The sequence below is a fragment of the Amphiura filiformis genome, chromosome 13 (assembly GCF_039555335.1).
Source record: "Amphiura filiformis chromosome 13, Afil_fr2py, whole genome shotgun sequence".
NCBI classification, from domain to species: domain Eukaryota; kingdom Metazoa; phylum Echinodermata; class Ophiuroidea; order Amphilepidida; family Amphiuridae; genus Amphiura; species Amphiura filiformis.
Genome location: NC_092640.1, coordinates 59,948,743 through 59,969,271, shown reverse-complemented (window position 1 = coordinate 59,969,271; position 20,529 = coordinate 59,948,743). Strand labels below are relative to the sequence as shown.

General features: G+C 38.2%; 1 protein-coding gene across 3 annotated transcripts in view; it reads right to left on the bottom strand.

The window, feature by feature from the left end:
* LOC140168593 (epsilon-sarcoglycan-like) overlaps positions 1–20,529 on the bottom strand; it is a 189,333-nt gene that overhangs the window by 9,350 nt on the left and 159,454 nt on the right. For all 3 annotated transcript variants that reach the window (XM_072191995.1, XM_072191996.1, XM_072191994.1), the window contains exons 10-11: positions 8,674–8,793; positions 4,542–4,684 (exon numbers count right to left, since the gene is read on the bottom strand). In XM_072191995.1, coding sequence (XP_072048096.1) covers positions 4,542–4,684; positions 8,674–8,793 — 263 coding nt within the window. The remainder of the gene's footprint in view (positions 1–4,541; positions 4,685–8,673; positions 8,794–20,529) is intronic.

Genomic DNA, 20,529 nt, shown 5'->3' with positions numbered 1-20,529 from the left:
TATCCCCTTATAATTTTGAGCCGAACAAGTGAGGTAAAGCATAGAAAATTGTAATCTACTACTAGCGCCCATGCATGTTAATCCCACGGTTGTTTTACGGTACGATCCTCTGGGTGTGTATGTACGCCGTGTACGTACTGTGCATACATGTTTGACTAATATTTCCATCGTAATAATAAAACACCGGTTCCATCGTTTTATTCAAAATCTCGGATTTTGACAAAACTACAGCACCTAAAGTCTTGATTTTTGCAGAGTATCTTTATTGACTAAAGTACATTACAATCGTGTAAAAACCAAAATGTTGAGGGCATTCTCCTCAGCAAATGTTATAATATGGCTTTAACACAGTTTGGAAGTAAGCTCTTCATTTACTGCATTTTACATATTTGTATTGTTCTAATTTAAGTAAAACTGTTGAATTCAGAAACCATGGTATAAATGGGATAGTACAAACAATTTGACTGTGCATGTAGCAGCTGTTCTATACAACTTCTTGCAATCACATGACTGGTCACATGACCAGATGAGAAAAAACAAACAAACAAAAACAGTGAAATAGTGAGTAGTAAATCAAAAATCAAAATAGTGAAGCAATTATTTATAATTCAAAATAGCGAAGACATATTGAACAGTAGAGTAACTAGTAAAATAAAATTAACCAGTGTTATAAGATCTTAAGATAATTAAAGACATACTTAGTAGAAGTAACATTTTTTAAAACAGTAAATTCAAGTTGTTTTATTGTGTTTTGTATTGTTATTTTATTTTTATCTGTTTTATTTGATTTGTCTTGCAATAAAGAATAAAAGACACAAGTAAAAGGTCACACCCTGTTATTCCATCTTACTGTTTGAAAGGCAACATATATGTGACCGTTCACGACGAATGAGCCGTAAATTCCTCCCCCGGTCAATTTTGTTTTATTTCGTGTTTAAAAAATAAACATCATAAAAATGGTATATCATTTGACTTCAAACGATATCCAGAAGTGGGGTTATGGTTTGTTAAACTTTGCTCCTTCAACAAAATTATAGCTTTTTACGTTTTTACATGTGTCTCTTTTTCCACATTGCTGGCAATAAATATCAAACAGTCATAATTGCCGGTCATTTCAAATCATCCCCAAGTCAACAAGGTTTAAGAAAGTTCTCTCATTGTTAATTGTTGGTTATGCATACCTGTACAAAATACAATGCCTGGTAACCCACCACTTGAACAGGATTTAGCAAAAGCAAACAAAGACCAGAGCTATTAAAAGCTCTGTAGCCATCTAAGGTAGAAGCTTATTATCCACTTCAACAATAGGATTATTGATTAGTTTTTGACTATCAAAATGAGACAGATGTCGGGCCAGCTTAAGTTACCGATGAATACGACCTTCGTACACATTTTACACCGTAACTCAGAATACAATTTAGGGAATTTACGGCTCATTTGTGCTGCCGGGTCACATATAGCATTTTTAGGGAATCTTGAAATAGCTGGACAAAGCATGGCAGTAAGTGTACTCTGTAAGCCTCCCAATTTGTCGTGTTCACATTTTGAGTTACACCCAGCGTAAATTTACGCTAACAGCAATAAATATTTCACAAATATTTTCCATACTCCTACCATGTGTCCACACCAAGCCTACTCCAAACACTATGCCGACCAGTTCCTCCAATCATTCACTTCTGGTCGGCGTAAACATCAGCTACCACTTCCTGTGTTTCAGTGACCTTTTTCAACTATGTGAATGCAATTTCTTAGCTTCCGAACAAACAAAAAGGGTCCCACTTACACCGGATACTAGGTGTAGCAGCATTCACATTGCAAAATATGTCTGGTGGAGATTACACCTAGCTCGCTACTCCTGACCTTTGTCACCACCACCGGTTTTACGCTTGGCGGAACATAAGCTGATCATCGTTCACACTGCTACTACACCTGGCTGCACCTACCACTACTCCTAGCAACTTGCACTGACCAAGTTCTACCAGGCGTACATCCAACAATGTGAATGCAACCTTTGTCATTTAGCAAAATGTCAGTGCAAACCACAAGACCAGTATTTTGAACTAACAGATTTATCATTTCCTAATCCAAAAAAAGGAATAAAAGTTTTCTATTAAAGTTGACGCACCGGAATGCAACCTCCAGGGACCTCAATATTGCAAAGTGACTGTCCTAACTACTATAGTTCACCAAGGGGCACAAGATATTGATAATCCAGAAACTTTATTGAACGATTAAGTGTTATTATTATAATACAGCTACCCCAGGGGGTCTTGATTTTGGATTGGGTGGGGACGTTGAGCTGGGATTCTGGAAACTTACCTGAAAATATACACAATTTTAACCAAAAAAACCCCAAATATTATACTAATTTTCTGAAAATTCTGGTAATTTGCCAAATTCTGAATCCTCACAAATTTGGTTAAAAACCAATGAAAAACTAGCCACTTTTTCAGACTTCTGGATTTCTTTTTGTAAAGGCACCCCTCCTCTAAACCAGGCTATTGAAATTTACATGCCAATTTTGAACCAAAGAGCCTCCAAATGCACTCATGAAGTATATCACGTTCCCACATTTCCACAAAGACCCCTAATACAGGGATGCTTCACCATGTTTGGCTATTAAATAGAACATATCTATCCCATGGCTTAAATTTTAATTTCAAAATAACCATATACCACTTTGCTTGATTAATTTACCTTTTTTCAACGGACCTATGTGTAATTTGCATTAAAAGAAAACTTCCATTCATTGTGTGTTTCCTATTTTAGTGCAGCACCTCTACAATTCATTACTTCCAGATGGAAATCAAACCGCATGACCGTCACGGGAAAAAATTCAGGAAGACTCAATTTGCATCATGTTTCTTTAATGTTACGTTCAAGATTAGTGACACGTATGTTGACTTTATCAATTGTGTATGTGTGTTTGTGTGGAGAGGGATGAATTGCATAAGGCAAGAAAAAATAGTACCGTATTCATTCCATTAAAAGGGCATTTCATGATCCACAGCATCATCCCTCCACTTTTCTCACAAAAAGTTGATATATTTATACCACTGGAAACCTCTGACTATACATACATGCAGATTAATTCGTTCAGCAAAAATACTGTGAAACACATTGTCTATGGAGCAGTGTAATACGCATAATCATGCATAACTCGCAAACGCAAAAATCAGAATCAACTGAAATTTTAGGAATAAGCTTTTTTTGTGGATATCTACAGACATATGTCATAAAAAGAGGATGCTGGGATCACGAAATACTTCTCAGGGGTGTGAGAGGCCACAGACCAGAAACGAGGAAAAGCACTAAAAACAGCGTAAAATCAGGGTAAAAACGCCAAATATGGGCTGAAAATAAAAGAAAAACACATAAATTTTGGCAACAAAAAAAGAGGAAATCATCTGAAAAGAGGAACTCTCACATCCCTGACTTCTTTAACTGCCTAGGACACTTAACAAAGTCATTTTGGATGAGTGCTTATTTTTTACATTGTTTAGGCCTACAATACGTAAAAAAGGGCAAAATATTCATCCATCATCATTGGGTGGGCGCTTATAGGGGCATGGGCGGTTACTGGAATGAATATGGTAATATGTGTACATCCATATCTAAACGATGCACTTGTCGGCTGCTACATGTGTCTCATTTCACATAATAGCTAGGAATAAATACCAGACTCATCACAAGTGGAGGTCACTTCAAATCATCCCCAAGTCACATGCTTAAAGAATGTTATCTGTTTTCCTAAACCATGTGACATGGGGATGATTTGAAGTGACCTCCACTTGAGATGAGTCTGGTATTCATTCCTAGCTATTATATGAAATGAGACACATGTAGCAGCCGACAAGTGCATCGTTTTGATATGGATGTACACATATATGCTTTCTCAAGCTTGTAAAGATTTTCAAATCCACTCCTGACTCAAACCCGTCCAAAACAAGTATGAGATACTTGAAATTGACCTTCTTATACACATAATGAAAATTTGTCACTAATTTAAATTGGAATCGCACAATCTTCCAACAAAATGCTTTCATATTGTTTACCGAAATATAGAGGTAAATGCACATCGCAAAGTGAACATGTATGGCAGATTTGAGGCATACTATAATTTTACCTTAGCATTATCCAAGGTAGGTTTAGAATTCCAAGGGTAAATATTTTCCTCTGAGGGTACCAATTTCTTCATTGGTGCTGTGTTTTTCTGAATTTTCTTTCTTTTTTGTGTTTTTTTCACCACAAGGAGGATTCTTGCAAATAATTTTGGCTAAGAACTTTCTGTTGCAGATCCAAACAGGAATTCATCAAGTTTGGTTCCTTTGGTTCCTCTCAAATCATATATATTTTCAAGCTAAATGGGCCACTTGTACCAGAAATCCTCCTTTAGGATCTCTGCTTGGAGTTGCCCAGTTGCCCTTTGTGTGTTGTTTATGTTGGATTTGTTTAATGCGTTTGTAGGTGTGTGTGCGTGTGTGGGGTGTGTGGAGGGAGGGGGTATGTTTGCACACACACTTAATTTAAACACTTTGTACCTCTTGCAGGCTGTCCTGGAGATTGATACCCCCTTGCCGGCTGACCTGGAGACTGATACCCTCTTGAATGTTGTCCAGGAGACTGATACCCCCTTGCAGGTCGTATTGGAGATTGATAACGCCCACTGCCTGGAGAATCATGACTGAAAATAGACACAAACCAGACCATAATAATAGCAAGATAAATTTGACTATGAGCCAATGGCCTCAATGCCAGTGGCAAAGTTCTGCTACTTATATTAAAACGAGTACCGTCGGATCCGTAGCGGTCGCTGCGGGACAAGGAATTCAATTTTGCAGTGTTGGTGTCTTTGAAGCAGGTTCAAGTTTGACCCCTATTTTGACCTGTAACCCCTCTGTGAGCTTAACCTTTGAGGGCGCTCATCTTAAAATAATGCCAGAAAGGGTATTTCCATCCACACCAAAAAAAATCAAAATTGAGTTGAAAAATTGTGTTCGGAAACCAAATTTGGAAACTTTTGATGTCCAAACGATTTTCGGGAAAAAAGCGTCCTGACATCAAAAGTGTTCGGAAACTGATTTCGGACACTTTAGATTTCCAAACAATTTTCGGGAAAATGCGTCTTGACATCGAAAGTGTTCGGACACCGATTCCGGACACTTTTGATGTCCAAAAGATTTTCGGGAAAAAAGCGTCTTGACATCAAAAGTGTTCGAAACTGATTTCAGACACTTTTTGATGTCCAAACGATTTTCGGAAAAAGCGTCTTGACATCAAAAGTGTTCGAAACCGATTTCGGACACGTTTGATGTCCAAACGATTTTCGAAAGAAAGCGTCTTGACATCGAAAGTGTTCGAAACCGATTTCGGACACGCTTGATGTCCAAACGATTTTCGGAAAAAAGCGTCTTGACATCGAAGTGTTCGAAACCGATTTCGGACACTTTTGATGTCCAAACGATTTTCGGGAAAAAGCGTCTTGACATCGAAAGTGTTCGAAACCGATTTCGGACACTTTTGATGTCCAAACGATTTTCGGGAAAAAGCGTCTTGACATCGAAAGTGTTCGAAACCGATTTCGGACACTTTTGATGTCCACACGATTTTCGGGAAAAAAGCGCCTTGACATCAAGTGTTAAATCCCTAATTTCCTTAATTCTTGTCAATTTCCTTAATTCACCAGAATTTCCCTTAATTCTCTTCAATTTCCCTTAACTTCCCTCAATGTTCCCAATTTCCCCTCATTTTCCCTCTATTTTCCCAAATTTTCCTTAATTCACCTGAATTTCCCTCAATTTCCCTTAATTCTCCTCAATTTCCCCAAATTTCCCTCAATTTCCCCCAATTCCCCTCAATTTCCCTTAATTGCCCACAAGATCAATTAATTCACCTGAATTTCCCTCAATTTCCATTAATTCCCCCAAAATTGCCCTGAATTTCCCCCATTCCCCCCAATTTCATGTTCCCCACTTTTCCCAAATTTCCCTTAATTGCCCTATTGGCCCTCTCCCTCACCAAGTAGTACCATAGCCATGCGACAAACGATGTTGACGTAACAGCATTTTTTAGAAATTGTTGAAAATCGTGTAATGCCCCTTTAATGACCTAATTAGCATATTTCAGGACTAAACTCTTTTCCAGTATGGGGCCGGTACCTGCCTTCCCCTCACCAAGTACCATAGCCATGCGACAAACGATGTTGACGTAACAGCATTTTTTAGAAATTGTTGAAAATCGTGTAATGCCCCTTTAATGACCTAATTAGCATATTTCGGGACGAAACTCTTTTCCAGTATGGGGCGGTATAGGCCCTCCCCTCACCAAGTACCAAACTCTTTTCCAGTATGGGGCGGTATAGGCCCTCCCCTCACCAAGTACCATAGCCATGCGACAAACGATGTTGATGTAACAGCATCTTTTAGCGTTTGTTACTAACGGACGGACGGACGGACGGACTAACAGACTAACGGACTAACGGAGAGACATGGTGACTTATAGAGCTGCTACCCGCAGCTAAAAACATTGACCTCAAATTGTGGAGTATGAGTTTTTTGAACCCAACATAAGCAAAGTTCAATGGTTGAATGTGCAAACATATTGAAGTGGAAGAACTTTGTCCTCACAGATGAGCTTGTTACAGATGAAGGTCTGTATATAAGATATGATTGAAAACCAGTCTGACGTATGACAACGCACAAAAATGGCGGCCTTGTCTAGGTGTGATTCTTAATTTCTTATGTATACAAAACCCCACCCTGATGTAACCTGGTATGATTCATAAAAATATCCGACTTGCCTACAATAAGGGAGTTCTCAGAATATTCAATTGAACTTACAAGGCTTGAACTTATCCCTAGACAAGTAACAGTTGTGTCAAAACATCTTGACCGACACATTAACAAATTAAAGATTGGAGACCCAATTGACAGCCTCATCCCTCACTTTACAATGTACACCATCAGAATGCCAATTTTGGTATCAGATGAATTTTTCTTATAACCCAATTGAAATATTTATAGGCCTAAAATAATTATGCATCATTTTACAGTAAGAAACAAAACATAGTTTGGTGGCTAATCACCCTGGAAGTCAAAATTATTTGATATCAGAAGGACATCATTCCTCATATTCAGAATGCTATTTGGTGTGTCTGATATGCTCTCATATACATATCCCACAACACACAAAATACTGGGCAAAAGTGAGCCTTTCAAGATAGTGAATATGGAATAAAATTCACACTCAACATTCTTGAAGTGAGTGTTCCATTGGTATGATCACTGTAAGCGACCAATAAAATAGTGGAATCTCACTATTTTACCCTATGAGAGTAGTCCCTACAATTCGCTAGTCTGAAAGGTCCATGAAAAAATGAAAAGGAGTTGCTAGTCCAAAGGTAAGGGTTAGGATTAGGGTTATAGTTATAGTTATATGTATTAGCAAACTTTCGGATTATAGTGAATCTTAGCACTGACCAGCCTTCGAATTACAGAGGACCTTAGAACTTGAACCTTGACAAATTTAGGCTCTAATGATGCAACAGGGTTTTTTTTTTTTTTTGAACCCTGTCATCATCTCAGAATTGCCTGTAGTTCCTCAAGTCATGTGACAGTTCTTATCTTGAGGGTACGGTAATTGAACACAACTGCATCTTGTTGGTACCGCCCCGGGGGCACCGCTCCCACGGGTGAGAAGGGAACTTGTTATCCAGGTTTCACAACAACTGAACCTGATCTAAAACGTATTTCTCTTTCTCCGAGTACCCAAGGAGAAGAGACAGAGATTATTGTTCAAGGGTTGGGCAACTGAATCATATCAGACACTTGTTCTCAGTTTCCCTTGGGTGAGGGGAATAGGGCAACAAAGGATGGGGATGATTGAAATTTACCTGATCTAAAATTTCATTATCTTTCTCCGAGTCCTGAAAGTGAGGATGCACCCCGTGACGGGGATGTGCAGCCACATTGACCCCCATTTTTCAACTCGCTCTCACCCAATGACCCCCTTTTTTGTTTTACTGAACTCCTTCTCACCCAATGACCCCCTTGTTTGTTTTCCTTTCACCAAGAGGACCCCCTTTTTTCAAAACTTTATGAGGAAATTCTGATAATCTCTCACTGAATGACCCCATTTTTTCATTATTTTTCAAAAAATTTCACATTTTTTCAAATTTTTGAAATTTTTTTATCAACTTTTATACCTTGACCCAAAATTTTTCCCAGTCTCACTGAATGACTCCCTTTTTTGGTCAGAATTTCGCCAGTCTCACGGAGAGACCCCTTTTTTGGAACCTTCTCACTGAAAGACCCCCCTTTTTTGGTGTCTAGGCTCTCACCGATAGACCCCTAGTTTCGAACTGCTGTCCGCACATCCCGTCACTTCCAAAGTCGAGTGCCCTCGGAGGATGCAGAGATTGTTGTTAGTGGCTTGGTGTTCTGTGGTCCATTGATGGGCAGCTGAACCATGTTTTTACCTTTCCCTGGGTGAGGGGAATGGGGCGACGTGGGGTGAGAATGATTGAAACTTGCCTGATCTCAACTTGTTTCTCATTCCCTGAGTCCCGAAGATGGAGATGCTGAGATTGTCATTATAGAGTTGGGCAACTAAATCGGTATCAAAACCTGCTCTGGTTTTCCACTAGGTGGGGGGGATAGGGTGATTAAAACTTACCTGAAGCTTGTTTCCTGCAGGCCCCCTGGGTGTGGGGGTAGACGATATCCCGGGGGTGGCACCATCCTGGGATGGCTGGTTGGGGTACTACTTGCTGACCATGACGATGTGTCTCCAAACCTATTAAACATACAAAACAATGAGAAATACCAGGTTTTATTTATTAAGGAGAGTACTTAGTATACGTTAACAACACCTCAGCTAGAAATAGAAAGTTGCCCATCATTCATGATGTGAAATGGAATAGTGAGCCCTGTGCATTTAGTAACGACACAGACACATGATCCATAAGCGCATATATTTATGTGCCACACTCAGAATATTTGCATGTGGCAAATTTTCTGTGTAGCTATGTGGCAAGATTAATTCCCTGTTAGGTTTTTAAGGCCACTATAATTATTAAAGTCCAAAATTTAAAAAAAACTATAGGTCTCCTCTGACATTCCTGTCAATCAAACTCCAAGTGGCCTATGATTGGTTCATACCATAGTGTAGGCACCTACCTGGGGCACCACCTTAGTTACCTTATTTTAAAATTAACATGGATGTTTTTCTGACTTTGGTTATATGGGAGTTACTGGTTGTTGTTTGACATTTTAAGCATTTGAACCACTTTTATCAATGAGCATATTACTGATGGATATGATGTTTTTGATGTTCAAATGACATTATATCAACACATTTGCAGTTTAATTTTGGTGTTTTATCTCATTGCCCTCTAATTTCATGGCCATTCATTGTTCCGCTAAAATAAAACTGTGCATGCATTGATATGTGTCATTCAAATCACATCCAAATCTTACCTATTTATTAAACCATCTAGTTCATTACTTCAAGTTAGAAAAAATACTCTAAAACACATATTTTCACTGCGCATTAAAATTTCGTGTTTTGGAGAGAACCCACGTTTCTGCGATAAGAAATGTTCGCAAATTCATATAAATTCCTTTGCAAGCCCTATATAGAACGAACCAATTTATATTTGCATGCATAACAAATTTGTGAATCAACTGTGCTTGCGACATTCGCGAGATTTTTCATGCATGAAATATTTCATGCTTTACGGATTGGAATCCGGAGTATTGATGACCTTTCATCCAACTGTCCCATATGTATGGCCAATCTTGCCATGGGCTATAATAGATACAGAACTGACCCTCACACATACATAGGCGGCACAAGGGCTGACCACCATGTCATGCTTCACTAAGCATGAACTTGACTTAGTATAGAGCCGCCAGCTGCTGACTCATGACATCATGGGGGAAATCTTAAGCCTAAGACTCTTGTGTTAATTGAATCAAAGTAATGACAACTTTGACACCTAAATAGATAGATATTTTTAATTTAAGGTGGTACTACACCCATTGATAAATTTGTGACTATTTTTGCATTTTTCTCAAAACATAACAACACGCTGGTAACAAAAGTTATGTATATCATAGGGGCAAGGAATCCAGATACTACACTGGAATTTCAGTGACTCAAGACAAGTGGTATTTTATTTATGATAAGAAAAGAGGTACTGCTAGAATATACCTCATTTCATAACATATATGTGTACATCCATATCAAAACGATGCACTTGTCGGCTGCTACATGTGTCTCATTTCACATAATAGCTAGGAATAAATACCAGACTCATATCAAGTGTAGGTCACTTCAAATCATCCCTAATTCAAATTGTATAAGGAATGTTCTCTGTATTCCTAAACCATGTGACTTGGGATGATTTGAAGTGACCTCCACTTTGAAGACGAGTCTGGTTTTTATTCCTAACTATTATGTGAAATGAGACACATGTAGCAGCCGACAAGTGCATCGTTTTGATATGGATGTACACATATTATAATGAACCACTTGTCTTGACTCACGGAAATTTCAGTGAAGTAATTGGATTCCTAATATACATAACTTTTGTTACCAGTGTGAAGCTATTTTTTGGGAAAACGCAAAATTAGTCATAAAATATATCACGGGGTGTATAGTACCACCTTAAGGAGATACTGACCATTTCAAAAAATAGTTTAATCAATTTTCAAATATTGTGGTTTAATTTTTCATTTTCCAAAAGCCATGAAACAATTGGCTATTCCGGATAAAATCATACACCCCCTATGGAAGACATGACCTTAACTCCCACACAGGGGGAGTGGATTTCAATTGGTGTCACCTGTTCAGGTAACCCCATTTGAAATTCACATGATAAAGGTCTTCCTTTAGAGGGTGTATGGATTTAGACTGGAATACAGTGTATATAGCCAATTGCTTGTGCAATTGGAAATTATAAGTGAATGATGTTTTGAGAATATGGGTTCACTTTCCCACAATATAGGTCTATTTCTGAAAGTACATAGCTGCCATGCAATTCCAAACATTTTCGACTGTTTTTCCAATAAATGTTCAATTTTGCTTTTTCTTACATAGTTCAACCTCTTCCCATAATTATGTTCGATTTTCCTTGCTTTTTAAAATTTTGATTGTAGCAGCAAGGTTTTACAGCCAAACCGATACTTATGTCTCAGCACTACCTTAATCTAACATCCAAGTAAATTTGCATCAAACTTATAACAAGATCCATAGTTCACTTTGAGAGCTAGGAAAGCATGGTCTTAACATGCTCTATGATATCGATCATGTTAAATGACTTACATGTATGAATATGACACATGCCTCAATGAATTTGCAAGTATGGAGAAGTACACACATTTTCTCCTATATTGTGACATCGCCATTGTATTCCAGTTGAAATTCATACACTCTCTATGGAAGACATGGCCTTAATCTTTCACACAGTGACACAGGGAGTGTGAATTTCAAATAGGGATACCTGAATGAGTGATTCCATTTGAAGTATGCACCCCCTGTGTGGGAGATTAAGATCATGTCTGCCATAAAGGGATGTTTGGATTTCAAATGTAATAGCCCAATGATGACATATAATTTGCACAGTCCATATATTTTGTATGAAACCTTGCTCCATTTTGTAAAGAGACTGACTCAGTATGCATGATCCTTATCAAGGGCTGATCGAGGGGGTGTTCGCCTGCCCCATCCTCCCCCTAAAAATGGGTGTAAAATTTCCACCCCCTGAGTAGCCAATAGAATCACATTTGCCATCAAATTTGGGCATGTAAAGAGAGCTGGATCCACCCTTGATGCTTATACATTCTGTAGGGACCCATGCATTTTGCATGAAACATGCACTTTTTACAGGTTACAAATAATATGCTAAACCTATTGTGTTGTGCCTTAAGAAATTATAAAACTGCATGTACAATCAAGGAAATATGTTATTAACATCAATTGCTTACCCCCCCCATACAATGTTGAATGTTCAGTATAGCCATATTGACACCAGACATGCAAGACCCCTCAATATTGATTGATGGGGTGGAGAATGGAAGTCCTGCATAAAAAGGAGGTGTCATGGGTGTGATGTCTGCTTCAAATTCATGACAATATTACTCAACTGCACAGTTGTGATATAGTATCCTCATTTGAAACATATTATATTTAAGTGTGCCAACTATTTTTCCTTGGGATTGTAGGAAAGTCTGCACACAGCCATGTTTGCATGTTCCCTTGATAAGGAGGGGAATTAAACTAGTGCACCTCAGATTATTTGTGCCAAGTGCTAAGGCCAAAAAAAGGGTCTGTCTCTACTTCCCACACATAGGTTTTAAAATTAGCACGAATGCTTTTTTCTTCATGTTTTTATGGGTTTTTTTTAAATTGGGGAACAATTGTAAAAAGGTTGGCCAAAAATACAATGAAAACAAAATTGTGTGTGTGTGGGGGTGTGTGTGTATAACCTTATTTTACTAAAAAAAACCAAGAAAAACACATAGCACTTGAGAGTTTTTGGCTGAAGGAAGGACAAACCATTTTTTTTGCCTTGGCAAACTTTGAAAATGCATTTGTTTGGCATATATGCAAGTAATGCATATAGGCATATTGATCAGGGGGCAAGTGGCAGGGGAGGAGCAAGTTGCCACTGTCTGTGGCTCAAAATACCAAGACAAAATTTTGATGTGCCCTTCCCTTCAGCCTGTTTTATGCCAAAATTAATCTAATTCGACCAGTTTAAGATTAAAATTTGCAAATTTTCATGTGCTTGTCCCGTTAAAATCATTTTGGTAGCAGGTCATCATCAAAGTCATTTTGGTAGCTGATCATCGAAACAATTTTGTAATCATGCCCCGCACACTCACTTGTATTGCTTATATGTCCGAGGACCTGCAAAAAATGGTGACATTTTTAAAAGTCAAAATGTCCTCATTTCATTTCATTTTAATTTAATTTATACACGGGAAAGCCCAGATCAGCCCTTGAGCTGGTCTTCCGTGGGGCTGTGTTGCTCAGTGTGTCGGCGTGTTGTCATGTTCTCAAAAAGTCAATAATACTGAACAAGAGTTAAAAAACCGTTAATGGTTTGAGGATGTGAGCTACAGAGAGGGGTTAGGGTATATAACCTCATTTTTCAACATTTTCTGAAGATATACATTGTAAGGGGCTGTGCAATAATTATGAGCCCCATGGGGGGAAATTTTCGAACGGCTCGCCAAGAATCGCTTGCCCCCCCCCTCTCGGCCTGCCAAAAATCGCTTTCCCCCCCCCCCTTACACATGCCAAATTTTGGGATCCCAATTTGCAAACCTTAAATGGTCTAGATATATGTTGCAGCGAGCGAAGCAGGAACATTTGCATAGGCCTATTAAAGCGCTTCCGTGCTGTTTTCCTAGAGTGTTTTATTTAAAAGGCGCCCCATGAATGTGTGCCAAATATTGCTTGCCTCCCCTCTCGGCTGGCCAAAAATTGCTTCCCCCCTTTCAGCTCGCCAAAAATTCTTGCCCCCCCAATTTTACCCTCCCCAGGGCTCATAATTATTGCACAGCCCCTTAGAAGGAGGCACATCAGATACGCACATCTCTATATGCACAAACCTATGTAATGTTATAAATGGTTTAAATAAGGTCCCAAATAGTTTTTGCTTTCAGGGCATTAATTTCCAAAAAGTGCTGGATGTACATTATTTTATAGTCACATATTCACAACATTGAATGTGTCACATCATTACACACTATCAATCACACACAAAAACATCCTTGCCCTTTACGTTTTTTCAAGTGACAAGGAAAGAAATCAGGTCTCACTGGAAATTGTTTTAAATATTATATAAAGTTCTGAATAGTTATCAACCTTGGAAAAGTTATACAACATGAATGTCTAAGCATGTTAGGGACGCACCATTAGACTTCAAGGGGGGGGTGGAGGAATTTGGGGTCGGGGCAAGATTTTTTTTTTCGCCGCCAAAGGCGGCGAAGTTTTTTTTTTTTTCGCCAAAGGCGACAAGTTTTTTTTTTTTTAATTTTCATGCATTTATAAAGTTTGGTGAGGAAAGGTTTTTTTTTTTTTTTTTTAGTGTTGGTAGGGAAAGTTTTTTTTTTTTGCTCATGTAGTGGGGGAAGTTTTTTTTTTTTCAAAAACTTCCTCCCCACCCCCTTGAAGTCTAATGGTGCGTCCCTTATAAAAGACATAATACAGGTGCACCAACTCTGACAGCAACTACTGTAAAGAATGAAATGTTCGCACATTTGAAAATTTCACGAATATCGCCAATGCAGCTGATTCCCGAAATTTGCATGCACACAAATATGTTTTCTTCCTATTAGACCTCTCAGGAAATGTAGAAAATCACAAAAATTTCATGTTGAAGAAACATGGATTTTCTCCAAAATGTGAATTTTTTTAAAAATATCACACTTTACAGAATAAAGTTTATGTGACAATTAGGACATAAAAATGCTGACTTCATGCATATTGCAATGTTATATCATCTGTCATGTTACTGGAAAAACTGCATAAGATTGAGTAAGAATGACATATGCTACATTCTATAAATGTCGACATCATAACCTAAACTGTTTTCTTAAGCAACTAAAACCCAACTATAAGCCAAAGATTTAAGCTGAAGATACATGTATCATGACTCTCTGTATACAGGACCAATTTGGCCCTGTAAAGTCCCCTCCAAATGATGGAGTACTTTCATGATTCATTTGTATATTGGGCTATTCCAGTTGAAATCCATACACCCCCTACGGAAGACATGACTTTAACCTACACGGATGTAGATTTCAAATGGATTCACTCATTCAGGTAACCCCATTTGAAATACACCACACTCCCTGTGTGGAAGATTAAGAACATGACTCCCACAGGTGGTGTATGGATTTCAACTGGAATAGCTAGCCTACTGCTTAAGGGCTGGGGTATGAATTTGGACAGTATTTATTTTGGGACATCAGAGCACATCAGACATATCGAATTGCATTCTGAATACGAAGAATGTCATTCTGATATCAAATAATTTTGATTTTTTGAAATTCGCAATTTAATACACATTTTATGGCAAATCATTAAAAATTGATATTTTGATATTTAACAGTACTTGAAGTAAACTTTATAAATCTGATGATTTATACTTAAAGTGTATGTAGGTGGGATGAAAAGCCGACGATCAATTGAAAATTTTGACCTTTCGTATTGAAGATATGGATTTTTTCCCAAAACACCAAAAAAATTAGGTCTTTTGGGAAAAAAATCCATATCTTCAATATGAAAGGTCAAAATTTTCAATTGACCGTCGGCTTTTCCTCCCTGCTACATACACTTTAAGAATATATCATTAGATTTATATAATTTACTTCGAGGACTGTTATATATCAAAATTTGAAAAATATCAAATTTTTATAATTTGTCATAAAATTTGTATTATATTGTGATTTTTAAAAATGAAAATTATTTGATATCAGAAAGACATGCTTCAGATTCAGAATGCAATTCGATAGGTCTGAGGTGCTCTCATGTCCCACAAAAATACTGTCGAAACGCAATAAACGCTCATTTTGGATCCCTTAAAGGGTGACTTGGGCAATCACAACATTTATGCCTTACATGTTAGAAAAACAATTATCAAGCACAAATCACTAGGTTTGTTTGTAACAAACTCATATTGACCATAAAAACGAATAACCAGCCGGCTCTCAACACGCGATATTCAAAATTCCCACGCCAAAATTGTCCAGTGCAATGACGTCATGGTTACTTGTGTTCAATTGTTATCAGCCTTCATTGTATTACTAGGACGTCATTGCTCTGGATAATTTTGGCACTCTGGAATTTTGAATATCGCGTGTTGAGAGACGGCTGTATTAATTCGTTTTAAATAAAAACATGTGATTTGTGCTTGATAATTAATTTTCTACCATATAAGGCATAATGTTGTGATGGCCAGAGACATCCTTCAATGTACCATGGGGAGAGCAAAAGTCTGCTCAATCAATAGTCAGTTAATAATATAAATCTGTTACCATTTGAATTTGAACTTTATTTCCTAGCCAATGTGTACCTCAGCAAGTCGCTACTACCCGGAATTGAACCCAGGACTTCATGCACATGAGAGAGGAGTACCCTACACATACTCACACTTTCAACATGTTTAGTTTAAGAAACCGGGTTAACCAATCTTACACATGGAGGGCATGGCAGCTATCACTTCTCTACAGTTGCATCATTGTTGCTCCGACTCCACAAGATAATTATACAACAAATGCCAAGGACTTCCTGGACGTACTCATGACATAATATCATTCTGACAAGATATAAATATACAAAAATGCTACTTTTGAATGTCAAGGACTTATCATACCTCATACCATAGTAGCACTCGCAGCACATGATTTAAAAACATTGGGCTGTTCCATTTAAAATCCACACTACCCCTGTTGAAGATTATGGAAATATCTTTCACAGGGGGAGTATGAATTTCAAATGGAATAAACATGTTAGCAGCTTTATTTGAAACTCACACTCTCTTTGTAGAAGATTCCAGTTTAATCTTTAACAGAAATGAAATTCAAACGGAGCTGCCCAATGTGTTCATTCCATTGGTAATTAATACTCCCCCTGTGGTAGATATTTCCAAAATCTTCCACAGGGATTGTGGAATTTAAATGTCCTGGCTAGCGATGTAATGTCAATGTTGCCTTGAAGTCTACTGTTTGTGACTTAAATCCTATGGCATGCAAGCAACTTATCGATCAGATATCGACAATCACTTTTCCCATAAGGGATGGAAGTTACATCTCACACGAAACTACGCTTCTTACGATTGCTTAGTAGTGTATGATGCTGTAGTACTCCCCATTACATAATTCTAGCTCAGTGTGACAGGATACAACTTGAAAGTCAAGGTCTTACTCAGCCCACATAATTCCATTAACAGGAAAACAACATTTCATGTATAGACTCTATTGAATACTCATCTTCATTTAAATAAAATTGTGTCCACCAAAAGGCCTCCTTGGAGCAATTTGCATGATAACAAAATAAAACAGGTATGAATGGATGTTGAAGAGAACTAGAGACCTGTCCCTCTGACACTTAGAGGGCTGCCATTTCAATTGATATACCATTCCACTTGGTTTATTTGATAGGGTCTATAAAAGTATACCATCAAGCATAGCCAAGTGTAGCAAACAATCGGGCTTGTTACCCTGATTGGAACCCGAGGTCTTTTATCATGGGTCATCTGCCCTGCCTTTACCAGATGAGCCACGGGGAGAGCGGAAGATTATTTTTTTTGGTCCTGCGAGGAATTGAACCCAGGACCTCTTGCACCCAAGGCAAAGACCTTAACCAGTGTGCCACGCTGCTCCCCCATTGGCAACGATTTCTAGGAGCTTGGTTATTTTCACATTTAAATGCACACAGAATGATCTTATAAACAATTCTTTGTTTTACTGGTAACCAGCGGAGAGACAGCAAGAGGCCATCAGAAGACTGATCCAGCAAATTCTCATCACTCCAATATCTTCAAATACAAAAAATATGGGGTCTTTGGGGGTGCCAGATAAAAATATAGGAGTCTAAAGCCAGAACCGCAAATAATGCAAACCTAAATATTGAGAAGCCCCTCTCGGTTCATTCAATACAGGTCAAATTAGCCTTGGGGTTCGGACATTTAACACAAATCTACATGAAATCTCTCATTTCCTTGAATACCTCGATGCAAATAATCCAGGTTTTGCAGAGAAAATCAATTTATAAAAGTAAATTACAAAAGCTTTAAATTTGGGTGGGTAAATCTAAATTAAATTGAATTTTCTGACGCTTGGACCTTTTTGTTAACGAATTATGTCCTTTTTGATTAAGCCATTTTATAATATTCACCTAGTGGTCATTTCCTCTATTGCAGTGTCGGCATACCTGTGAACAGCATTGATTTTGTATATAGCCATTAACACTTTAACCCTAACTCCCCCATGTGTTTTTTTACTATTGGAAAGAACAAACAAAAAGGAGAGAAGATGAACAAAAAAGTCACTTGGTACCCCAGGGGTCCATTTCACTAAACTTTACGAAGCTTCGTAAGTCTCAAAATCATTCGTAACTTACGACGATTCGTAAGTTCCATTTCATAAAACATACTTACGAATGGTACCCTTCGTAAGTAATAGGGGTTTACTACAGAGACCCTTCGTAAAGTTACGCCTAGTATTGTGTATTCGTAACTTTATGAATGGTTACTTGAGTTACGAATGGTTAAAAGTTTAGTGAAATGGTCCCCAGGACTTAGAACCTTAGACCCCTCGTGTGCAAACCAAAGGATCAGCGGCCTCTAGCTACGAGGGTTTTGCTGGCTGGGCCAGCGACTCCGTGATATATGACTTAGAGTGATTGCTTGACGGCATCACGTAAGATGCATGTATGTGCAACAGTTTTTCCTTGTTGGATTTGTACGTGTTAGGGTTATTAATATTTATAAATATATATAACCCTAACTCCTCCACATGTTTTTGTATGATATCCACCTCAGAAAACAAGTGGCCCACCTGCCTAAAACTTCAATGTACAGAATGAGTCAAAAAATGAAGATTTGGTTGTTTTGTAACATGAATGTACTACATGTACATGGTATTGATTCAGATTTGGTTTTTGGGTGGTTTTTTTTTGTGGATAAGCAGTTTCCAACAGTGTAAAAATGTAAACTTAGGGACCGTTCATTATTTCTACCGGAGGGGGGGCCGGAGCAGACAGAAAGTCACTGCCGAAAACTATATGACCCCCCCTTCTCTGATAATAAAAACCATATGACCCCCCCTCCGAGCTACATGAAAATCATATGACCCCCCCCCCAACCAAAATAGAAAGTATTGCTGCGGAGGAGTCATGGGGTCTTTGTAATTTTGGTTACAGGGATGTGCCACACAGACCTTTGAATTCTGACTTTCTCGCATCTGTACCATTTTTCATCACCATGTAGCAGTAATGTCAGTGTGCATTTCATTTAATAGGCACAGCTTCAAGTAGCTAGTGGACACTTGAAGCGCTGACGTATGCACACGCGCAATGACGCGCAATAGATGAGCGCATGGTTCAGCTGCCTCAACGCATCACGTCACTGCCACATATCAGGCTGAACAATTATGCCTTTACTGTTTTTGCCACCCGGCTATCAGTATACCAATTTTTTTTTTTTTTCTCCTAAAATTGACCATAATTGCAGTAATTGGGCACTTTTCTCCAAATATTGGTCTTTAATGAATAGCCACCCATCAATATACCAAAATCGCTGAAAAGGACCCCAAAATCGTGGCACATCCTCATATACCTTCAACTAGGTAGAACCCCACAGGGTATTTTAACTTGTTTTATTTATTTTTCTAAAATATTATTTATTTCACATGCATGTACACAGTTTTTGGTTCAAACTGCCACCCTGTGCTCCAGCTACATATACATGTACATGTATTTCAATACCACAGGTCCCTGAACAAACCACAGTGATATTATCCATACAACTACAGTTTTTTGTGACATCTTAACATAAATCAGTGATGTACAGTGGCGTAGATTTCTTTTTGATATTGGGGGGGATGGGGTTGGAAAAAGGAAAAAATTCTTGAAGTATAGTGAATCCAGCACCTTTTGGTGACAAAATAAGTTTATGGTACAAATGCGCGCGAAGCGCGCTAAAAATTATGATATATTCCTGATAAAATATGGTGCAAAAGTGGAATAAATGCGCGCAAAGCGCGCGGAAATTTGCACTTTTAGGGCTAAAAAGTGGCAGTCACTGCACATTTGTCCGGAACATTTGTCCATCACACAACCATAATATAATTTCTGAAAGGGTGAATTTCTATTAGTATTATGATAATGATGATGATGATGATGATGATGATGATGATGATGATGATGATGATGAACAAAGAAGAGTCTGACCACAGCATTACTGTGCAGCAGTTTGATTATTCTTAATTCTCTATTACGAAAATGGCAGTGTACATGTATATTTAATATTTAATATGGTTCAAAATTCTCTTATTTCAGCAAATTTGTATTGTTACATTTGGCAAATTAGTAGCAAAATCTAGAATTTTTCTGCATTTTTTTTTTGTTTTTACCCAATGACCCATTTTTTCAAAATGTTATAATAAATTACTTTTGGTGCAAATTTCTGTCAATTCACACCGTGGCAGGTGAAAAACAGGTGAGGCCCGACTTAAGTCCGGACTAGGACCAAAGTGTCGGCCGACATGCAAAGCACAAATCTAATGGGCAGGGGTCCAGGGGCAATGTTCCAGATGGGGGTCCAGGGAGCGAAGCCCCCGGAAGCTCCAGGATTTTTGAGATGAAAACCATCTGACCCCCCTTTCAATAACTAAAAACCATCTGACCCCCCCTTTTGCCTGACAAAACCATCTGACCCCCATGTATTCTCCTGCCCCCCCTCCGGTGGAAATAATGAACGGTCCCTTAAGGAATTTTGATTTTTCTCAGAAAATA